Genomic DNA, 19,921 nt, shown 5'->3' on the forward strand with positions numbered 1-19,921 from the left:
AACAATATCAAAATGATTTTTAATTCACAAATTAGAAAACATGTTCGCCATAAAAGCAATTTAGGTCTATGTACCGTATTGCATTTTTAAATGTATTAATACTATTATTATAATAACACATAGGACAAATGAAATAAGCATCATGTCATTGACCCATAAATCTTATCAAAGCCTTGCAATACAGTATTATGTCATACATGCAATCACATTGGCTCATACAAATTTCGTGTAACCAAACAGCTGAGCATGGCATAGGACTTTGAGATTACCAACAGATTGTCAATTGCAAAAATACTATAGCTCTATAAAATGATTGCGTGAGAATAGAGACCTTCTTCCAGGCAAAGCGTGAACTGCATAGTCAAAGCAAAAAGTTGATTACAAAAGGCGAGTGTGATTGTGATTCACTGAGAGAGCAAGCAACTCAGCAAGAGATTGGACCTTACCTTTAACCTTAGCACCAATCAATGCCTTGCTGTCTGCTTGATCTAATCACAGGTCAAAGTCCTTTCCACGAGGCACTATCAACAGAGTCTGTTTGCGTGCTGCTCACTCTTTTCCTTTCTTAGTCCTTCTGCTTTATCGGTCTCCCCTTCTTCTTGGACCCTTCAGAGCTCACAGGACCCAGGGCCACATCATGTTTCCACGTGCATTGGTGCTGCTCCTGTTATGCATCACCGCAGGCTTGGCTGCCACGCTTATCCAGGCCTCTGCTGATGCGGCTACAGTGGATTCTCCAGCTGACGGGTCTGAAGCTCAGGCTGGTGAAACTGGTAATGGGGAGTCCCAAGCAGACAACATCTTAATGGCAGATGCCCCTACTGAGGGAAAACCTGCAACCCAGAGCACCACGGAAGAATCTGAAGATGATTCAGACTGGGGCTTAGGTTCTATCAGAGGGGGTTTCCAGGCAGTGAATGGCTATTTTGACTCTATACTGGAGCTGATGGGAGGCCGGGATGGTGTATGTCAGTACCGCTGTAGATATGGTAAGTGAAATGGTATCGTCTTTGTTTTTTTGCTTTATGGGTGACCCTTGTCAAATCTGTCACACTATTTGCTTTTGGTAAAGATTTTTACCTTTCTTTCTGCTGTAGAATGCAAAAGAATGTGAGTCCGTACATTACAAGTTCAGAAACATGATGACTGTTTGTGACCAAGTCTGTCAATCTCCATAAAGAGACATATTGACTACTTTTATTATACCTTTATCTTTTCAAAGCTTGACAGATGTAGTCTGTAGGAACTGTCATTGTACGGTAATAAGGAGAGTGTGTACATTCTTTAAAACTTTGATTCCACTGAAAAACAACCACAACAAAAACAGTAAAGAAGGTGAATTATGACTTAATGTTTATTAATATACAGCTTCTGGAAAGAAATATGCTGTGCTTTACAATATGCAAAGAGTGTTTGCACTACTAATGAAAAACTAAGCACATTTTTTATTTGATTTAAGTGATTTTCTTTAATGATGCAGAATTAATCATTCACAGGACAGGGTTCTTGATCAGCTTTTTATCTGACACATGCCCTCACTGATCTGTCCTCACTCGTTATGTTGACAGACATGGTTGTGGCATTGGGCAAGTCGATCACACCACTCTACAGATAACAGTAATGAATCAGAACGTTTGATCCTTTTCCTAATCATTTAGAACTTAATGGAACTTAGTGCACCCAGGGTAAAATAAGAAGTTAATTTAATTTCTTTAACTATGTTAAATAAGTGCAAATTGCTAACGTTCCTAATGTTGCCTAAGGAGGGCAGTTAGTGTAGTTTATTCAATCAGTATTCATACACAGTAAAAGTTCTTAATATAGGCCTGTGTACATTTTTTGCAAAATAAATGCATAATGAACTTAAGATAATAAGAGTCCTATACTGAACATTTGGTAGTTGTGCCTTGACTAAATGGCAAATTATTTAAATAGTGTTCAATGGACAGTATCACCTTTTCTTGAAATTATAAAGACCATGCTCTGAATACCATATATGGAAATGGTTGATACTGCTGCACCACGCAGGCAATAGGAAGAATATCTCACTTGCTCATTAATCCTCTGGTTTAAATTATACCAGGCATATCATGAAAATCATAAATAGGGGAGAGCGGGGTGAGTTGAGCCAATTTTTTATTTGCAGTGTGTTTAAAGTGAGCACTTGACAGTAATGGGTCCAACTTAAATGTGTACATAAATTTCAGCATGTGCATCCTTGGGAATAATCACATTGGATCTAAAATAAATAGATAAATAGGTCTCTTGGCACAATTTCCCCCCAGTGAGGAGGAAGTTGGGACTAGGGAAAGAGTAGTGTTCCACTATTTATGCTGAAGTAACATTAAACATTTTCACCTCATGCTATATTAAAAAGAGAAATTCAATAAAAATGACTTATTAAAATCTATGAGTGAACATACAACATAGAAAAAAAAAAAAAAAAACAGACTGCAACTGACCTAGTTGCAGGGAAATACAATTTCATAGACAATTCAATGGCCAATTTTTATAAACATGAAAAAATACAGTAAACTAATACTTTATAATCATAAGAAGGGGTGACCACTGGTTCAACTTGCCCCAGGACTTTCGGCTCAAATTACCCCACTCCTACATTTTAACAAACTTGTATCATCCACGTTTTAGAGCAAACACCATGCTAACAGTATAGCCTCATATTATAAACTCCTAAAGCACAATGCGATATTTTTTTTCGGATTTGTCTGTAATTGTTGAAAAACAAGACACATGAGTCCTTGAACCAAAAATAAATAAATAAATAAAATAATTACAAATATGTGTGGTCATATCACCGATTTTGTTTAAGGTCTAGATATGTGGGGTGGCTCAACTTCCCCACAGGTTAAATTACCCTGCTCTTTGCTATTTTACATTTACTGACATTAGAGTTAGCTAAGGATCTGTTTTAGGACCTCTACTATTAAAATTCCATATGTTAAATGTAGGTAATTTTATGAGGAATTTTGTGAAGTTTTTAATAGCTTTGCAAGTGATATTCAACAGCACCCATCAGTTCGATCCGAAGATCACTATTCAATAATAGATCTAAATACTTTTCAATAGATGTCTCAAAATGTAATAATACTAAGACTGAATTAATTGTAGTTCAGTATAAGCACATACATATATACACTGGGTGTTACTTGTTTTAGATTCTGCGTTTTGTCCCTTTTTTAAATGTATTTTAAATTGACCAAAGTTACATACTATACTGTGAAGCTAAATTAGTCCAGTGTCATGCACAAAAGTATTCATAAAAAACAATGTTTTTGGCACTTTTTTTTAATTTATCTTTTTTTTTTTTTTTTTGCAGGTAAAGCTCCTCAGCCTCGTGTTGGCTATCAAATGCCAGAGCCTGATGGTTGTAGCACCTCACTGCTTGGCTTCCAGGTACCGAAAAGTGTATGTGTCTCTATATTTCTACTAACATTAATCATTGGCCAGGCTACAACCTTGGAGATTTGATGCTGTTCTCTCCCCATGCATGGCCTGTGTGAATTCAGCCAATGAAGTATGCACTGATCAATGAATTAAAGTTATACATTTTAAGATCCATTCAAATCAACCTATTAGTATTTACATGTTAGACAGGGGAAAAACTGGATCATTTTATGCCTTTTTTTTATCTGATACTTGATAACACAAAGGCAGCCCTGCACTGACCAAAGACTTTGGGGTTCGAAGTACAGTGACATTATATAATGCTGGTCTTCAGAAAAGCTGGTAGTACTATGATTATGACTTAACTATGACTTTGCTTCAATAAACTCATAATTTGCTGCATATTAATAGTTAGTAAGGTAGTTATTAAGTTTTTATGGGGTAGGATTAAGGGATCTAAAATATAGTAATGCTGAATACATACTTATAGAAAGCCACTATACTAGTAATATGTATTCTTAATAGTGAGAATTGGTCCTTAAACTAAAGTGTTACAAATGGTCTAAAATAATGTTATGATATAATAAATTTCAAGTCAACCCCTAACTGTGACAAACTGGTAATTATTGGCCATAGTAAGTTGCAGAGTGGACCAGACATCATGCCATAAGGCCATAAGGTTAAAGGTCTAGTTCTGCAAGACTAGTATTGCATAGGCCAGCACAATTTCAAATCTGTGGCTCTTAAAGCTGAGAGACTAGCACGGACTTTAAAGTGAGGTTGAACATCCGACAGGTTCCAGACAGTTAGGTTTGGCATGCAGCCAATGCACTGATGGGACTGCTGTCAGGAAAGAGGAAGGCAAATGTGCCAATTACTTTCCACACAAAGACTCATGAACAGCCCTCTGTGTAATTTCTGGATCTTGAATGAATTCAAACTTTGAAGTTTAAGGTATTCATTCAGAAAGCACTAATACAGGCAATATATCTGTATCCTCCTCTATGGCTGACAAATGTAATTGTCTCATGTTTCAACTTTACGAATTACGATAAGACTCAAACCACCATCACTGCATCTCTTAACCATGGCTATAACTAAATAAGGAGTGTTTCAATTTTTCACAACAAATGGTATTGTGTAATTTAAAATTTAGCAATGCTTTTTAACCATGGCATATTTTATATTTTGGCTAGTACCGTAAAATCAATATTACATACTTTGCTTACATTGCAACTAGTTACTTATTAGCATGCCTATTATTAACTTATTGGCTGTTTATTAGTATAAAGAATATTAGTACTTACAAATAAATATTCTGCATGACCATATTTTGCATCCCAAATCCTACCCAATACCTAAACTTAACAACTACCTTACTGACTATAAATAAGCAGAAAATTAGGAATTTATTGAGGCAAAAGCCATAGTTAATGGTTTATTAATAGCAAACTAAAATTGAAAGGATGCAGTCACATAGGTTGTTCCATTTTTATTAATTTATTGACTTGTGACTAACAAGTTCTTTGTGTTGTTCTTTGAGTTTCTGAACTGCGTTTGTTTGTTTGTGTTTTAACTGTAGAGTGTGAAAAAGTTTTAATGCTCATGTGCAATTTGCTGTTACTCCACAGTTTGATATGGGTGTCCCGGCCATGACCAAATGTTGTAATCAGCTAGACATTTGCTATGACACCTGTGGCTCTAACAAGTACCGCTGTGACACTAAATTCCGCTGGTGCCTCCATAGCATCTGTGGTGACCTGAAGAAGAGTCTGGGCCTCATAGCAAAAGTTGAAGGTGTGAAATACACACACACACATTGGGTTTCCATGTTTTATAGGGACATTCCATAGATGTTTTATATATGTATACATGTATATGCAGTGGTTATTGTATATATCTGTGTTTGGAACAGATCCATCTATTATGGCTAACCAAGCTGAAAAATATTTTTGATTGATTTTATGGACTGTTACTTGCAATAGTAGTTTTGCAAACCAGACAAAACCTCATCCTCAACCCATATCCTTTCTATCCTTCAGCATGTGAGGCATTTGCGGACACCATGTATAACACCGTGTGGACTTTGGGCTGCAGGCCCTTCATGAACGGCCAGAGGGCAGCCTGCTATTGTGAAGGAGAGGAGAAAGATGAGCTTTGAAGACCTACAAACCACAAAAACACACCACCTTCAACACATATAAACGCTTTACAAGTTTAAACTACTCCACACAAGGGGTCAGTATTAGGATGAATCTCATTAAAACAAACCCTGGTCACATTTCGCCACATAAATGAAAAGAAACTATCAAGCAGATTTACTGCAGTGTGTAACAGTGGTGATTGTTATTGGATTCTCATTATAGTTTTGTTATCATTATTATTATTATTATTAATTGTAATTATTATCAGCATACATTAAATGCAGTATATAACATGCTACTGCAATGTATAAATACTATTAATTTAAATACTAAGTTAAATAAAATATTTATTTTATTTGCGTTACAACAAAAGAGTTTTACTTTGTATAATAGCAATTAAATTTTTTTAGAAATTATCCATATCTTTCTAAAAAAAAAAAAATGTTACAAAGCTAGCAAACAGTCAAACAAATGTTTTGGTCTTTAGAATAGACACATTTTTAGTAAAATATGACCTTCACATGTTCAAGTTTCGTGAGATTCACCCACTAACCCTTGACCTGGTGCTAGTGGATTAGTTTATTAGTTCAACAAAAACTAAAAAGGTATATGTTGTATGTGAGAATATCTATCTTACAAATTTATAGTTTGTTTGATTGTGTGTAGGTTTGTTATATGGGAAGACAATATCCATAAGATATATACAGTAGTTTGTGTCAACTTCATATGTCTAATTTAAAAAAAAAAAAAAACTATATTCAGTTGCTTACATTCAAAGATGTAAAATTTACTGGAGAAAAACTAAAGCATAAAATGTAGAACAGGAAATTTACAATACAAAATTCCAATAGTACATTAGTATAGAGGTAATCGTTAATTTATTGCCAAGAAACTTTGTTTTAAACTATAGTTGTTTTGTTTAGAAATAATCAAAATGAAATGATTGTTGAACTTCTGTGGGGTTGTGATATTTATACAATGTTTGATAAGTCTTAATATAATAATGCTGATAACTGAACTGTTCATCTAAGCCAAAGAGTTTTATTTGGTTTTTGTTTTGAAAGTAATTAAAAGTTGAATGAGTGCTGAACTGTGACACAGGAATGTTTATTGCACTGTATGAGACAATGTGACTACAGACTGTGACAACAATACTTTTATTGGCTGTAAAATAATTTTATTTTCTACAGTAAAACAGTGCTGAACTTGCAAATATGCAAATTAACCATTCAAAACTGTAAATTGCTACTCTTGTGCTTCTTGTTCTAAGCTTTATAAAAATGCCCAGGCTTATACTGGTGATTGCACACACAATACATCACCTAGTAAATGCATGCACATGGAAAGACATATTTTCTATTCAGGCAGATGAGCTTTATATAGTAAATATAGTGTCAGAAGCAGTGGAAGGAACAAATGATGCTTTTACTGATAAATGTAAGATTCCTGTAGATACTATATGCGGTATGGATGTGTTTGAATACAGTAAAGTAGCCTGTAGATGGCAGTGTAGGTAAGAGATTTTGTAGATGTGTGTGGTATCATGGATCTGGCAGTATTTGAATGGGTCCACTGGAAAGTACGTGTTTCTCTTGGTGCTGGTCGGTCCACAGATCTCTCCTAAAACGCTTTCGGCAGCCCTGAATACAACGAGATTCCCCTTGTTCCTGTCCACACACTAGCACACGGCAATGCAGGAACACCTCCTAATACACACACAGTACACACAAAAGTATTGTATTCAATGACCCACTCTTTTTGACATGCACTTCTTTAGCTATCCCATTAGTACACAAGTGCGCATGCACAGGACAGACTGGATTTTCCAGCATGCCCCTGTTCTCTACTCACTCTGTTGTCCTTGCCAATGAACTTGAAGACAGGGACCTGGTAGTGTTTGGAGAGCTGGTCTTTAGCCGAAAGCTGACGCACTGTTTCATCTGAAATGCAGCTGGAAAACATAAGGCCATTAAAGCACAACACTCTCTAGACTCTGCCTTTGTTTAAAAATGCCGTAAGCAATCGCTCCTCAAAGTACCAAGGATAAACTGCACCCACAACCTCACAGATGTGACATTACTGAAGGGGAATCACACCTGCCTCTGTGACAGCCCTAGGCACTAAACACAGCTAAAAATTTGTCAGGGGAGCAACCAAATCAGAAAACACTACCTCTGTGCCTTTCATGTGTCAGGTTTGCTATGGTATTCAGGTTTTAGAGAGAGATATTGTAATAGAAGAGATTGGGTGATCCAGGGGTCTCCAACCCTGCTAGTGGATAGTTACCGTCCTGAAGATTTCAGCTACAACCCCAAACAAACACACCTGAACCAGCTAATCAAAGAGGGCTACTTAAAAACAAAGCAGGGTGCTTCTGGCAGGGTGGTCTAATTCAATGGCTAGTTGAAGTTAGCAAAATTGCAAACTTGCAATATGGAGTGTACAGAACAATATGCCTTCATATTTGAATTCTGTTAAATACCTACCCGTCTCTGATAAGGTAATATTTTAAGGCCTGGTCAGCTTTTGGGCCTGGTGTTGCAAAACAGCTTTCTACAAAAGCAGCAAGGCCATCCACCCGCTCTCGAGGCTCGACACCAAAGTACAGCGAATCACGCAAATGCAATTGAGGAGGTTGGTTGTACGACTCTGAAAATTCTGCGTTCTTGAAGAGCTCCAAACTGAAGGGGAAGATTCCTTCGCTGTGGCCTGCTAACTCAAGTGCTGTGTTGCGCAGACTTGGCAGATAGCCATCCGACACCTCGTACTGTCGAGGAAACTCGCACGTAATTGGCAGCAGGAGTTTACTGGTGCGTATAATCAAGTCCCCATTGCTGCTGGTACTAGACCGTGGCAACCCTGTTACCAAGTTGGTGCCAACAATTTTGTCATCAATGACCTGGAGAAGAGAGAAAGGAAGAGGATGTTCCATTATATTCCCATCATACATACTATCATATATATCATATATTTTTAATTTTAAGTCAACATGCATTGGTTCTCACCACCTATTTTACTTCAGTCAAGTGATAGTGAGGAAAATATGTAAGCTGGGACTTGATTTTATCCATAAGGGTTGGATTCTAAAAGTAGGTGTTATAGATCCAGACCTGGATGCAAGCTATAGATTATGAAGGGGCACCATTAGTAAGTGCTTTTGAAGAGACTTTTTGACTAAGATGAGCGTGAATGTCAAGCTCAACCTCTGGAACATCACGCTATATCCCACTGGTAACAGTACTTTTTGTAGTTTTATTTGGTATTATTGCAATAAGGTTTTTTTGATAACATTTTAGAATACAGTTCTGTCATTAGTAAATAACTACACAGGAACAAATGACTAATGCACTATTAACATTCTAGTAATTACTATTGACTAACAAGAAACTTTGATTAACAAATCAGTAAGCAATAGTGCTTAGTTGAAAGCAGTAGTTCACTATTAGCTAATCAGTAACTACTATTTTTTCATATCTCCCAAAGAACTACTATATAAATGTTCATAATTAATGTGAATGATGCAAAATGTATAATTCATTCTAAAGTAAAGATCATGGTAACCCACTAGTAATGACTCAGGAAATAACAAATTACTGGTAATTATTACAGGTAATACAAATTACTATCTTACTATCATAGCTACATATTACATATACATTGTAAGCTATTGAGGTATATGTAAGGTTTTGGATAGTAAAGACTCAAGTGTTACTACATCCTTCTAAAGGAATTACTAATTATTTGGATTAAGTGCTGGATCAAGACTCAAGTGCTACCATTGCCATTGGAAGTATGACTATCCAGAAACTTACAAAAACCTTAAAAGTTTTTAATGACTTTAGTCATTACTAAAGAGTTATCATGATCTTCACTTTAGAATAACGAATCCAAATAATTAGTAATTCCTTCTGAAGTATTTGGTAATACCCAAATCATTACTAGTGGGTTACCATGATCTCCACTTTAGAATTAATTATACATTTTGTATTATTTACATTAATTATGAACATGTATATAGTAGTTCCTAATAGTTCTCTGGGAGATATGAAAAAAGTAGTAGTTACTGATTCAATGTTCAACTGAGTGCCATTACTTACTGATTCGTTAATCAGAGTTTCTTGTTAGTCAATAGTAACTATAATTGCTAGAATGTTAATAGTGCATTGGTCATTTGTTCCTGTGTAGTTATTTATTAATGATGGAACCGTATTCTAAAGTGTTACCCTTTATTCTTTTAACAATAACCAGTACTGAATTACTGCGTCAGTATTTGGGTTAATAATAATTAGTCAGTTGACTTTTCTAGGATCTGGTATGAATGAATGCAATGGCTGATCAAAGATCCAGGGTAATTTTTACCTGGACCACAGTGCCACAGGTCTTCAGGCTGAAGTGGAGGTTAATATGGGTGCCGTTGGAAATGCCACGACAGGAAGTGTTAGACAGGAAGAGTTCCAACCCTCCCACCAGGTCTTTGGGAACCGAGACCTCTATGGAACTAGGATCACACTGCACAGGGACTGCACACAAAACAAATGTCAAAGTGAAATCTACAATCCTTGACAGAAAAGGGGCAAAAGGCAGGAGAGATAGGTTTAGCTCACCCTGACAAGTGCGATTGTCATCTCCCAAAGTCAGACCCCGAGGACAATGACAGTAATATGCATCATCCTCTGAGGAGCATCCATGACTACATCCTCCATTCACATTGTCACATCCTGCAGTCTCTACACAGAACCACAGAATCCACAATGAATGAGTTAAATGAAAGGTTGCCCATATTCAGGATGTTCTGTTTTACTTTGTTCTTACCTTCACAGCTCTTTCCATCCACATCCAGTACTTTACCTGGTCCACACTCACATCGACGAGAGCCCTTGGTGTTGATGCATATTTCTGAACATCCTCCATTGCCTTTCTCACATTCGTTTACATCTTACACATAACACACCAGAACAAGATAAAAACAGAAGCAGATAAATGAATGTGGAGCAGAAACTCTGAAGGCAGCATCTGCACTGAAATAGACTTGGAACACACAGGCAGGAAGTTTGTGTGTCATTCAGTGCTTCACATGAAAAGATTAGAATCAAGTGCATTATGGGATTGCCCTCAATATAAAGGATGCATGCAGTGTTGTGAGTTTTCCCCCTCATATCTTTAATAGAACAGTTTTTTGTTTGTTTGTTTGTTTGTTTGTTTGTTTTATGTTCTACTGGGAGTGGAATTGACAGTGATTGTTTAAGTTGCTCCTGATCTGTAAAAATGTTTACAGGAAAACTGTTTACAGGAAAAGCTAGAGAGAAAGGATCAATAGGGGGAAAGAGGACTTTGTGTCCTTAATTACATCCAATTCAGTAAATGAACACATTCAATTACATCTACTTGTTTTTATTTTTTTTGTTTACTCTTTACTTTCCTGCTGTGTCTTTGCCTCTTCAGTAAAGCATTTGGAGTAGACACCTTTTTCTCACCAGCTTATGAACAGGACTGCCTGATGCACTATGTCCCTTCTGCAAATTAACCCTTAAAGAAGGATTTCAAGGGTCTGACCTTTCAAATTAGGGTTTGAATCCCCCAACCCTCAAGACAGAACTTTAAGTTTCAAGTGTTCGGTGTGTTTAATTAGAATTGGAGGCAGAGTGTGTGGACTACTTCGGCCTATACCATGGATGTCCATTCCTGCTCCAGAGGGTCAACTCTCCTGCCCACCAGCCCGGATCAGTGTTGCCAAAGTCCAGGGTTTTCCAGCAGAATTGAGCTACTTTAATACTGTTGCAACGGGTTGTTTTTCATGTCCGCAGGTTGAAGTGACCCCAGTAACGAGATATTTAGACTCTGGAATGCAAATTTTACCAGGGGACCCCGGCCAAGAAACATGTATTTTACCCCCTGGAACACAATTTTGAGCAGGGGACCCCCCAGAATGTGATTGGGCTAGTTTTGAGTAGCAGTTGGGCGGGTTTTGTCGTGACAACCTGGCAAACCTGGTTGGAGCTAAATCTGCAGGACCTCCAGGAGCAGGACTGGACACCCACACCCTTTACAGTCTTGCCCTAAACTTCTATTTATCCTTGACCTCTGGCTGTTCTTATAATAAGTACATATCATTAAGAGAACTGTGAACATACAGTAAGTTATGCTCATTCTGAGAGGTAATTATAGCAACAGCACCAGACGGGAGCAAAAAAAATTGAGCTCTCCAAGACAAGCTTCAACAGATTGTATCCTGAAAATTACCTACAGAAATTTCTTTAAAAATGTAGACTCCTTGAAAGTTGCTGCATAATTTGTACTGTCTTCTTTTACACCATTAAAAGCATTGACCTTGCTGGCTGCCTTTATACATTAGTGGAATGTTTCTCAATTTCGCCTTTCAACAGTCTTGTGGTCTTTTTTTCATCACTGCAAAAGCCCTCTCTCATTGTAATCGCAATATAACTCTGCTGCTCTATAAGCATTTATCTTGGCTAGCCCTGGACCACACTGTTACTTACCCAGACATGTCTGTCCATCAGGGCCTAGAACCGTTCCCTTAGAACAGCGGCATTCTGCCTCGACAGGACAGTCAGCTCCGTTACACTCCACCTCATCGCATATGTCATAGAAATCTGTTTTGACACACATAACGAAACATGATGGAGGTCAGTTTTATCCAACATGTCATAAAGAACCAGTGAAGCAGGAGGAAGACTTACGGCCACAGTAAACGTGGAAGCAGACTGAGGGTCGGGGGAGGCGGTAGACATAGTAACCCTTAGCACAGGCCTTTACGTCAACACTAGCTGTCCAGTGACAGCAGTTATTATTGAAGCTAGCACATGCAGGAAGTGTGATGATGCCATCACGAGGCTGAGGGTGGCTGCCATTCAGCCAGATGGGGGCATGGGTACCACAGTGGTTCTCTTCAATACAGAAGGTTGGCATGGCATCCCCAGCCATCCCTGTAAAGCGATACCATTCTCCCGCCACATGCCGGTCGCACAGAGGGACTCCCGCAGAGTTGTTGACGTGGTAGTCAGTGTTTCGCCATGGTTCATTCAGACTGATATACGCTGAGCAGGGATCTAGAGCTGAGAAAAATTGGTCAGAACTTATGTTTTAGTACATGCTACAACCAGGCTTCAGGTGATGATGACTTTTTATGCTAAACGTAATATGGAGAGACAACTATAAATAAGCTATTTGGGCACAACATACTTAGGAAACATTATCACATTTGTATTTGATATGGTCAAGTCAAGTCACCTCTGTTTATATAACACTTTTTACAATACAGATTGTGTCAAAGCAGCATTACAGTATTACACAGGAAAATAGTGTGTTGATAATGCAAGAGGACAATAGTAAACAGTCAGTTTTTCAGTTAAAGTCACGTCATTTGGTAAGTATGGGTGTTATAGATTTCCTGCTTCGATTCTGATTTTCAAACTCTCAATTTGATTTATTTGGGTAATGTTCATTGTTCTTACACATAATTTTTTAGAACAGATATCAAAATTACTAAAATAAATATCTCTGATAATTGAAAATCAATATAATGTATGGTGACACTACCTTGCAGAAAAAAAACAGCATATGCTGGTTAGGTATGTTTTGAAACATGGCTGCTGGTTTGAGCCAGTTTAAGATGATCTTTAGCTGGTCATGAGCTGGTTTAAGCTGGCTCTTAGCTGGTCATGTGCTGGTCCTATGCTGGTCTTAAACAACTAGCTCCAGGACCAGCTTAAGGCCAGCACATGAACAGCTTAAACCAGCTAAGGGCCAGCTTAAACCAGCTCAAACCAGCAGCCATGCTTCAAAACATACCTAACCAGCATATGCTAGATTTGTCAGCAGGGCAATGGCAAGAAATCACACATTTACCCTATAACTAACTTAACCTGCAAGACTCCGCTTTACTTGAAAAATGAACCGTTCAACAAGCATTACCAGTTTTTAATTTTTGTTGCTGAACAAGAAGGTTCAGCCACTAGACTACCACCAAATTAACACAAAACAGCATTAACTAGTCAGGAAATTTATGCTGGTCTATGCTGATCATTTCAAAAGTGGTAGAGATTCAATCTCAGAATGTGTTTTTAACCAGAGCAGGATTACTAAAGCTGTACAGATCAGGTCCTGTGCCCTATAGCACGAGCGTGAAACTGCTTGTTAAATAAGATCTGTCAGTGTAAAACCCTTTTCCTTCACTTGGTTGGCAGCTTTCAAAGGAAGGCTAATCAATACTTTACACTGCACCACTGCACCCTCCTTACGCTCTCAAATGAATTAGGTCCACATATGAAGTTGGGCTGCTCTGTTGGACCATGTGGAAATGAAAAATGATGCAGCGTACGGTGTGAATGACCATTAGTCAGGAAGCGGCAGCAGCTTGATGAGGCATGGAGGGAGAATCCTTTCCACAGTAAATTATCACCTCAGATAAAGCAAAAATCAAAGCTGCAAATAACACTGTGCCTTAGCTTGTGGTAAATTTGCCCTGTTGTACAGGTATAGAATCAATTCTCACTGGCCATATCTAATTCCAAACCATCACAACAGAGATTATAAAATTAGTCAGGGCTTTTTGGGCAAAAAAACAAATCTTAAAGCGGATAGACATTTGCCTTTTACTTGCCTTCTCAAAACCCTCACACAAAACTAACCACCTTTATGCTAGGGTGTTGTTTGTGTTTATTAAGAGTATTTTATTGTTATTGTTTTGGCTTTTTGCTATGTTGTTGCTAGGGTGTCCTAAATGGTTGCTAGGTTATTGCTTACTGACCCAAGTAAAAAGAGCCTACCCAGACTCTGATATTCTGGTTTCAAGATATGGTTTAAATGATCACTTAGAAAATTATTAATAGCCACACTTCATTTTAAAGTCTAATTTTCACTATTAACTAATACTTTTGCATCAATAAATCCCTAATTACTGCTTATACATAGTAATGTAGTTGTTAAGTTCAGGTATTGGGTAGGATTAGGGATGTAGAATATGCTCATGCAGAATATGTGCTTTGTAAGTACTAATAAATAGCCAATATGCTAGTAATATGCATGGTAATAAGCAACTAGTCAATAGTGAGGATTGCTCCCCAAAGTATTACAATGTAGTTTTTTTTTTAATTTAATGGTAAAAGGCTGTAAAAATGCTACAGTAACATCCCCTACGATATACGGTGAAAAACTATTGGATGTAATTTTACAGTAGTGGAAAAAGAACGTAAAATTTACAACGAATAACCTTAAATTGACATTTGCAGAATTCCCTGTGTTACATTAAATTTATTTTTGTTGTTTGTTTCTTCTCAGTTTTGTACATTAGAGTTGTATGTTGCATATAATGTTGTTAAATTAATGTTTATTGCATTATTTCAGTTTCATGTGTGTTACCATGATTTGTAGTATATATATATATATATATGAAGAGTTCAGATGCAAAAACCATCTGACGTCTTTCTTTAAAAAATGCATTTTTATCAGGCTCTGATGTTTAGGTTTCTATGTAAGTACTAGTACTTCTGATTGGGCTGAGGCTGGGTTTTTAGCGAGTTTGAAGTAAAAGTATTTGATGGACATATAATATGTGTCGAGAGCATTCACTCAGTATAATTATCTCATTTTAGACCCAGATGGCTTTTAGGGGGTTTTGCATCTGAACTCTTTATATATATTGTGGCGGGAGGAGCAAAACGACACAGTGGGTGTGACGTCAGGCCTCGGAGAGGCTTTTATTAAACAATATAAACAAAAGGGGAAATAAAAGTGTCCAAAATAAACAGGGGATCTGGTGTCCTCGATGTGCAGGGGTTCCATGAAGGAGGGGCAGTGTTCAGAAGGGAAGGGTCCAGGTAAGGGGCGGAGTCTGGCAGCCGCACTCGCTCCCCGCCAAGCTCCGCGGCACGAGGGGTAGCGGCTTCCTTCAGCGGCTTCATCCACCTTTCATCACGGCACTTCCTGAGGCAGGTAAATCGGCCCGGCATCCTAGCCCGCAGCCGTCTGGGTGCGGCTTCACGTCCGGACCGTGGGTCCGGCAGCTCGTCCATCATTTTCGGCGGCGCTCGTCCCTCTACGCTCCCTTCCTGGACCCACGAGGACACCAGCGTGCATGCACGGGGAAGAGACTGGTCTCCCGAGGAGAGGCGCGCTTGGCAGTTTAACACGCCGCCAGCCCTGGCTGTTTCAGCGCCCCTCCTCTCTCGCACACCCACTCCCGTCGGGAGCCTGGTGAAGGGCAGCGATTACGGACGGGGTGACGATGATAATTGGGGGGGAGGCAGCCGACTCGTCACATTATATATATACAGATTTCAGTACTTCCATATGTTGGTTAACATTACATTAGTTAATGAAATTACGGTATTTAAATGTAAATTTAAGTTAAAACTGTAAAACCTAAAACATTGCCACCATATTTTTTACAGTAAAATTCTGGGAACCACAGCTACATTTTTTACCGTAAAGTTTACGATTTTTTTTTTCACAGTGTACCATTAAAACATCTCTTAAAGTTGTAAGCTTTAACAGTGCCTTTAAAAACAGCACTTTTACACCCACAGACATGTTTTAATGATAAGTAATATTAGAGTGTAGTGCTATCAGCACAGGCAGACTGTAGATAGGTCTGTCTCCTAAGGATGTTCAGTTGATACAAGAACAGCCGGAGGTCAAGGATAAAAGGATGTTCAGGTCATGACTGTTTGCAGTAAACACAATATTCTTGGACACTGTTAGAATAAATCCTTAATGTCGTCTTTTATATCTGCTGCGTATCCACATACAAACCCACCTACCCACTCACAGAATTGTTTTTCACTCCAATTATTGCTTATTTCTTAGACACCTTTTGATATATGAAATAAATGGTGTATGAGCTCAAATGAAGAATGTTTCTAGATAAAGATACTTTAATTTGGTTAGAATACAATAGAATATCAATAAAGTCAAATCTATTGACTCACTTTAACTAAAAAATAACAATAAAAATTTATCTTTACAGCTGATTAAGTAGTAATATTTCTTTGGATGTCACACATTAGTATTACTATTGCTTGTAATCATCTTTGGCACATACAATTCATCTCGCATCATACAGTGTGTGGTACAATCATGCATGATACTTCAGTTTCTTATTAAGCAGATGTCTGCTATGTGACCAGATTCATGATTCATGAACTTACACTAAGGTATGTGAACCGTATATAGAGACCATTCTAGAGAACATTCTAACTCAGAATCCTTTCCTATCTTTTTGGTAACCATGGTGATTTCAACTAGGAAATAGAACTATTTAAAATCCTAAAAGGTTAGTTCACCCATAAATGACAGTTCTGTCTTCATTTACTTCCCCTCCTGTTGTCCCAACTTAGAATGACTTTCTCTCTTCTGTGGAACAGGAAGATAATTTGTAAAAAAAAAATTTTTGTTGTTCATACAGTAGAATCTATGGTAACCACAATTTTTCAAAATATCTTCTTTTGTATTCAGCAGAAGAAAGTCATACAGATTTGGAATGACAGGAGGGTAAGTTATTTTTAGTTTTGGATGAACTAACCCTTTAAGTCAAGAATTAAGATGGGAAGTTTCTGTAAAACAGTTACGAAACATTAAAACCTCCCACAACACTCTAAAATCAAGCTCATGACACTTGCACAAATAAGCATATCTTTTTAAAAAAATATCAAATGTATTGTAATATATTAATATGCTAATTACAATCATTTGTGTTTGTCACAAACAGTTTTGGTTTCTTTTAAGCTTAATGAAAAACCATAGTTGGTAGTTTTCTTTTGAATGAAACTCAAAGAATAATCACTTTGTAGTAAAAATAATAATCTGTGTACAAAACAATAAGAGCTTACCAATGGCCTGTGCTGTGCTTACAGCTTGTAGAAGAACAACCAGAGTGAATATAATGTCCATTGGTAGAGAAAAACGTATTTAATGAGAAAGTCGCAGACGCAGAGCCAGTTGTTCCCGTCTTGATACAGTTTGAGGAAGACCTTTGTGGTTTAATAGTGAAGTCTGTTATCTCTGTCATTATGAGGGATGGGTCTACTAGCACAATTACTGTAAATATTTTGTTTGTTGTCTTTCCGTGAACAGGACGTCCATCTCACCTTGACCTCTTCTTCTGTTCCCTTGTCCCCAGTCTAAGAAAACCCACACCTCCGGATAGAGACAAGACCATCCTTTCATTGTTACTGAGACCAGCTTATCCATTCCCACCCTGAAACATCTCCCAGAATCCTCTTCCTATCAAACACCACTTAGCACATAGGTTTTCAACCCCACTCCTGGGGACCCACTGTCCCACAAAGTTTCTTTTCAATCAGCTTCAGCACACCTGGCCTGTGACTTTTCAAGTGATCCTGAAGACCTTGATTAGCTGGTTCAGGTGTGTTTGATTAGGCCTGGAGCAAAACTTAGCAGGAAAGTGGGCCCCCAAGATCTATGATTTAGCAGACAGTGTATTAAGAAATCCAGGTGGAGTTCCATATCATGTTTTCTGTGGAGCTTCCTCAGGTGTTATTGGCTTATAAGTCAAACTATATTCTGGTTTATGAAGTTCCCCAAAATAGACCCAGACAGAACCAGATGTAGTTGCCTATTTTTTGTCCACTCATCAGTCTTTCTCTGTCCTGTTTAGATCAGGGTTGATTTCTTTCACTAAGATGTTTTGACTTGAAAGTGTACCATTTCCACACTTCATTAAGCAGCACAACTATTTTTAACTGTTAATAAGTTTCTCAAGCACCAAATCAGCACATTCTCATGCACAGGACAACTGGCTGCTGAAAATGAGGCTTTGCCATATGGAGGATTAGAAGTTGAAGTGCTTAAAATAAAATTAAGGAATCCATTATCAATCTGTTATTTGTATTATTGGCAATTTCCTTGTCCTGAGAGGACATGGCGTTGTAATTATGTGTGCTTGTCAGTTTGACGGCTGATATATAAATAAATATTAAACTGACAGATAAGTAAAAGAGTGAATTATGTAGTAAACATGTTACAATAAAATAATGGACAAACATGAAATTAACAAACATTCAGACATTTAAAACATTTTATTCATGAGTAAATCATTAGTTAAATGTAAAAAAAAAACCACAATGAACAAAATAAAACATTAACAACTAAGTTTTACATTTTAAACTTAAATCTAGACCTGTTTCACAGCTATTACATGCTGCTTTTTCTTATCAGTTTGGAGAGAACTGCTACTTTAAGCCATCCATTAGTCAGTAATCGGTCAGATTTAGCTTTGTACTTTGTGAAGTTTGTCGTCTTTCCTTTGTCCTTCACAGAAGCACAGGAAAGACAGGACAATGTGCTAATCATTGGTATCATTAGTACAGAGTAGAGGAAAGTGTCTGGAGGTTATCACAGAGACTGAAGAGAGGAGATTGACAAATTAAAGAGGTGCTGCTGGTTTTTTGAAGTCTTAGAGCTTAAGAGGCATGGATGTTTTTTATTTTTATTTTTTCTTATTTAGGTAAAGAAAAATCTTTTAGAGTTACTGGGCTGTCTAGTAAACCTGTTTCCTTGTTGCTTAAGATCAGTTAGATAATATCAGAGTAAATGCAGAGTTTGCAACAATGTAACTGTGAGAGAAAAACAGTCCTGCAGTCCTTCTTCATGTAGGTACATAAGAAGCATCTTCCTTAAAGACATTTGATTGCATACTAATGCAGTTTAAAGTATGCTGCTGGTGCACTGTGTACAAACACAAGCCTACTATCTGGCAGGAAGTTGAGCAAAATGAGGGATGAACCAGAAGTTGAGCAGGTCAAGGCAATCATCACTTTTGAGGTATTCTGTTTTGCATTGTTTGGAACCATTTCCTTGAAAGAGAAAAAAATAAAAAATAACTGCCACTTTGCAACATATTTAAATATACTTATTACTTAATTGCTAATCATTTAATTTGTAATTAAAAAAAAAAAAATCCAATAAGTATTCTTCAAAAAAGGTTTAGTTTTGAAGGTCGATTTCTGAATTTCTGTGTAACCACATACCTTAAAAAAATGTGCAAAAAAATAAAAAATAAATAAACAAACAAACAAAAAACAGATGAAGTTCATTTACTAATTCTGATTATGTATAATATACAGTTGTGGTCAAAAGTTTACATACACCTTGCAGAATGTGCAAAAAGTTAAGTATTTTTATGTTACCTGAATGATCCACAGATGTGTTGTTTCGTTACAATTGTTCATGAGTTAAACTGGCCGCTATTCTTAAGCAAAATCCTTCAGGTCCCAAAAATTCTTTGGTTTTTCAGCATGTTTGTGTATTTGAACCCTTTCCAACAATGACTGTATGATTTTCAGATCCATCTTTTTACACACAACTAAGGGGTTTATATACAACTATTACAGAAG

The 19,921-nt window shown here is 37.4% G+C and overlaps 2 protein-coding genes across 3 annotated transcripts; one reads left to right on the forward strand and one right to left on the reverse strand.

The window, feature by feature from the left end:
- Positions 1-508: 508 nt before the first annotated feature.
- On the forward strand, positions 509-6,000 carry pla2g12b (phospholipase A2, group XIIB). Of its 2 annotated transcripts, none has more exons than XM_051126406.1 (4): positions 509-989; positions 3,338-3,426; positions 5,037-5,202; positions 5,448-6,000. In XM_051126406.1, exons 1-4 carry the CDS (start codon positions 638-640, stop codon positions 5,564-5,566), a joined length of 726 nt encoding a protein of 241 aa, XP_050982363.1. In that variant the 5' UTR covers positions 509-637; the 3' UTR covers positions 5,567-6,000. The 2 variants fall into 2 exon arrangements, with proteins under 2 accessions (XP_050982363.1, XP_050982364.1); XM_051126407.1 differs by having other exon boundaries at positions 3,338-3,414.
- A 690-nt stretch (positions 6,001-6,690) lies between these two features.
- Positions 6,691-17,562, reverse strand: oit3 (oncoprotein induced transcript 3). Its single transcript, XM_051126405.1, has 9 exons — positions 17,396-17,562; positions 12,248-12,622; positions 12,047-12,160; positions 10,362-10,484; positions 10,154-10,276; positions 9,909-10,069; positions 8,036-8,448; positions 7,401-7,500; positions 6,691-7,255 (listed from the first exon to the last, which is right to left on the reverse strand). The coding sequence occupies exons 1-9, from the start codon at positions 17,454-17,456 to the stop codon at positions 7,091-7,093; spliced, it is 1,635 nt and encodes a 544-aa protein (XP_050982362.1). The 5' UTR covers positions 17,457-17,562; the 3' UTR covers positions 6,691-7,090.
- Positions 17,563-19,921: the final 2,359 nt, after the last annotated feature.

This window comes from Labeo rohita, chromosome 13 (genome assembly GCF_022985175.1).
Source record: "Labeo rohita strain BAU-BD-2019 chromosome 13, IGBB_LRoh.1.0, whole genome shotgun sequence".
NCBI classification, from domain to species: domain Eukaryota; kingdom Metazoa; phylum Chordata; class Actinopteri; order Cypriniformes; family Cyprinidae; genus Labeo; species Labeo rohita.

Coding starts and splice junctions, on each gene's coding strand:
- pla2g12b (XM_051126406.1), top strand. CDS start 638: ATGTTTCCACGTGCATTGGTGCTGCTCCTGTTATGCATCACCGCAGGC. Junction 3,427..5,036: donor GCTTCCAGGTACCGAAAAGT/GTATGTGTCTCT, acceptor GTTACTCCACAG/TTTGATATGGGTGTCCCGGC. Junction 5,203..5,447: donor CCTCATAGCAAAAGTTGAAG/GTGTGAAATACA, acceptor TCTATCCTTCAG/CATGTGAGGCATTTGCGGAC.
- oit3 (XM_051126405.1), bottom strand. CDS start 17,456: ATGGACATTATATTCACTCTGGTTGTTCTTCTACAAGCTGTAAGCACA. Junction 12,623..17,395: donor AAGCACAGCACAGGCCATTG/GTAAGCTCTTAT, acceptor AATTTTTCTCAG/CTCTAGATCCCTGCTCAGCG. Junction 8,449..9,908: donor CCTGTGGCACTGTGGTCCAG/GTAAAAATTACC, acceptor TCTCTTCTCCAG/GTCATTGATGACAAAATTGT.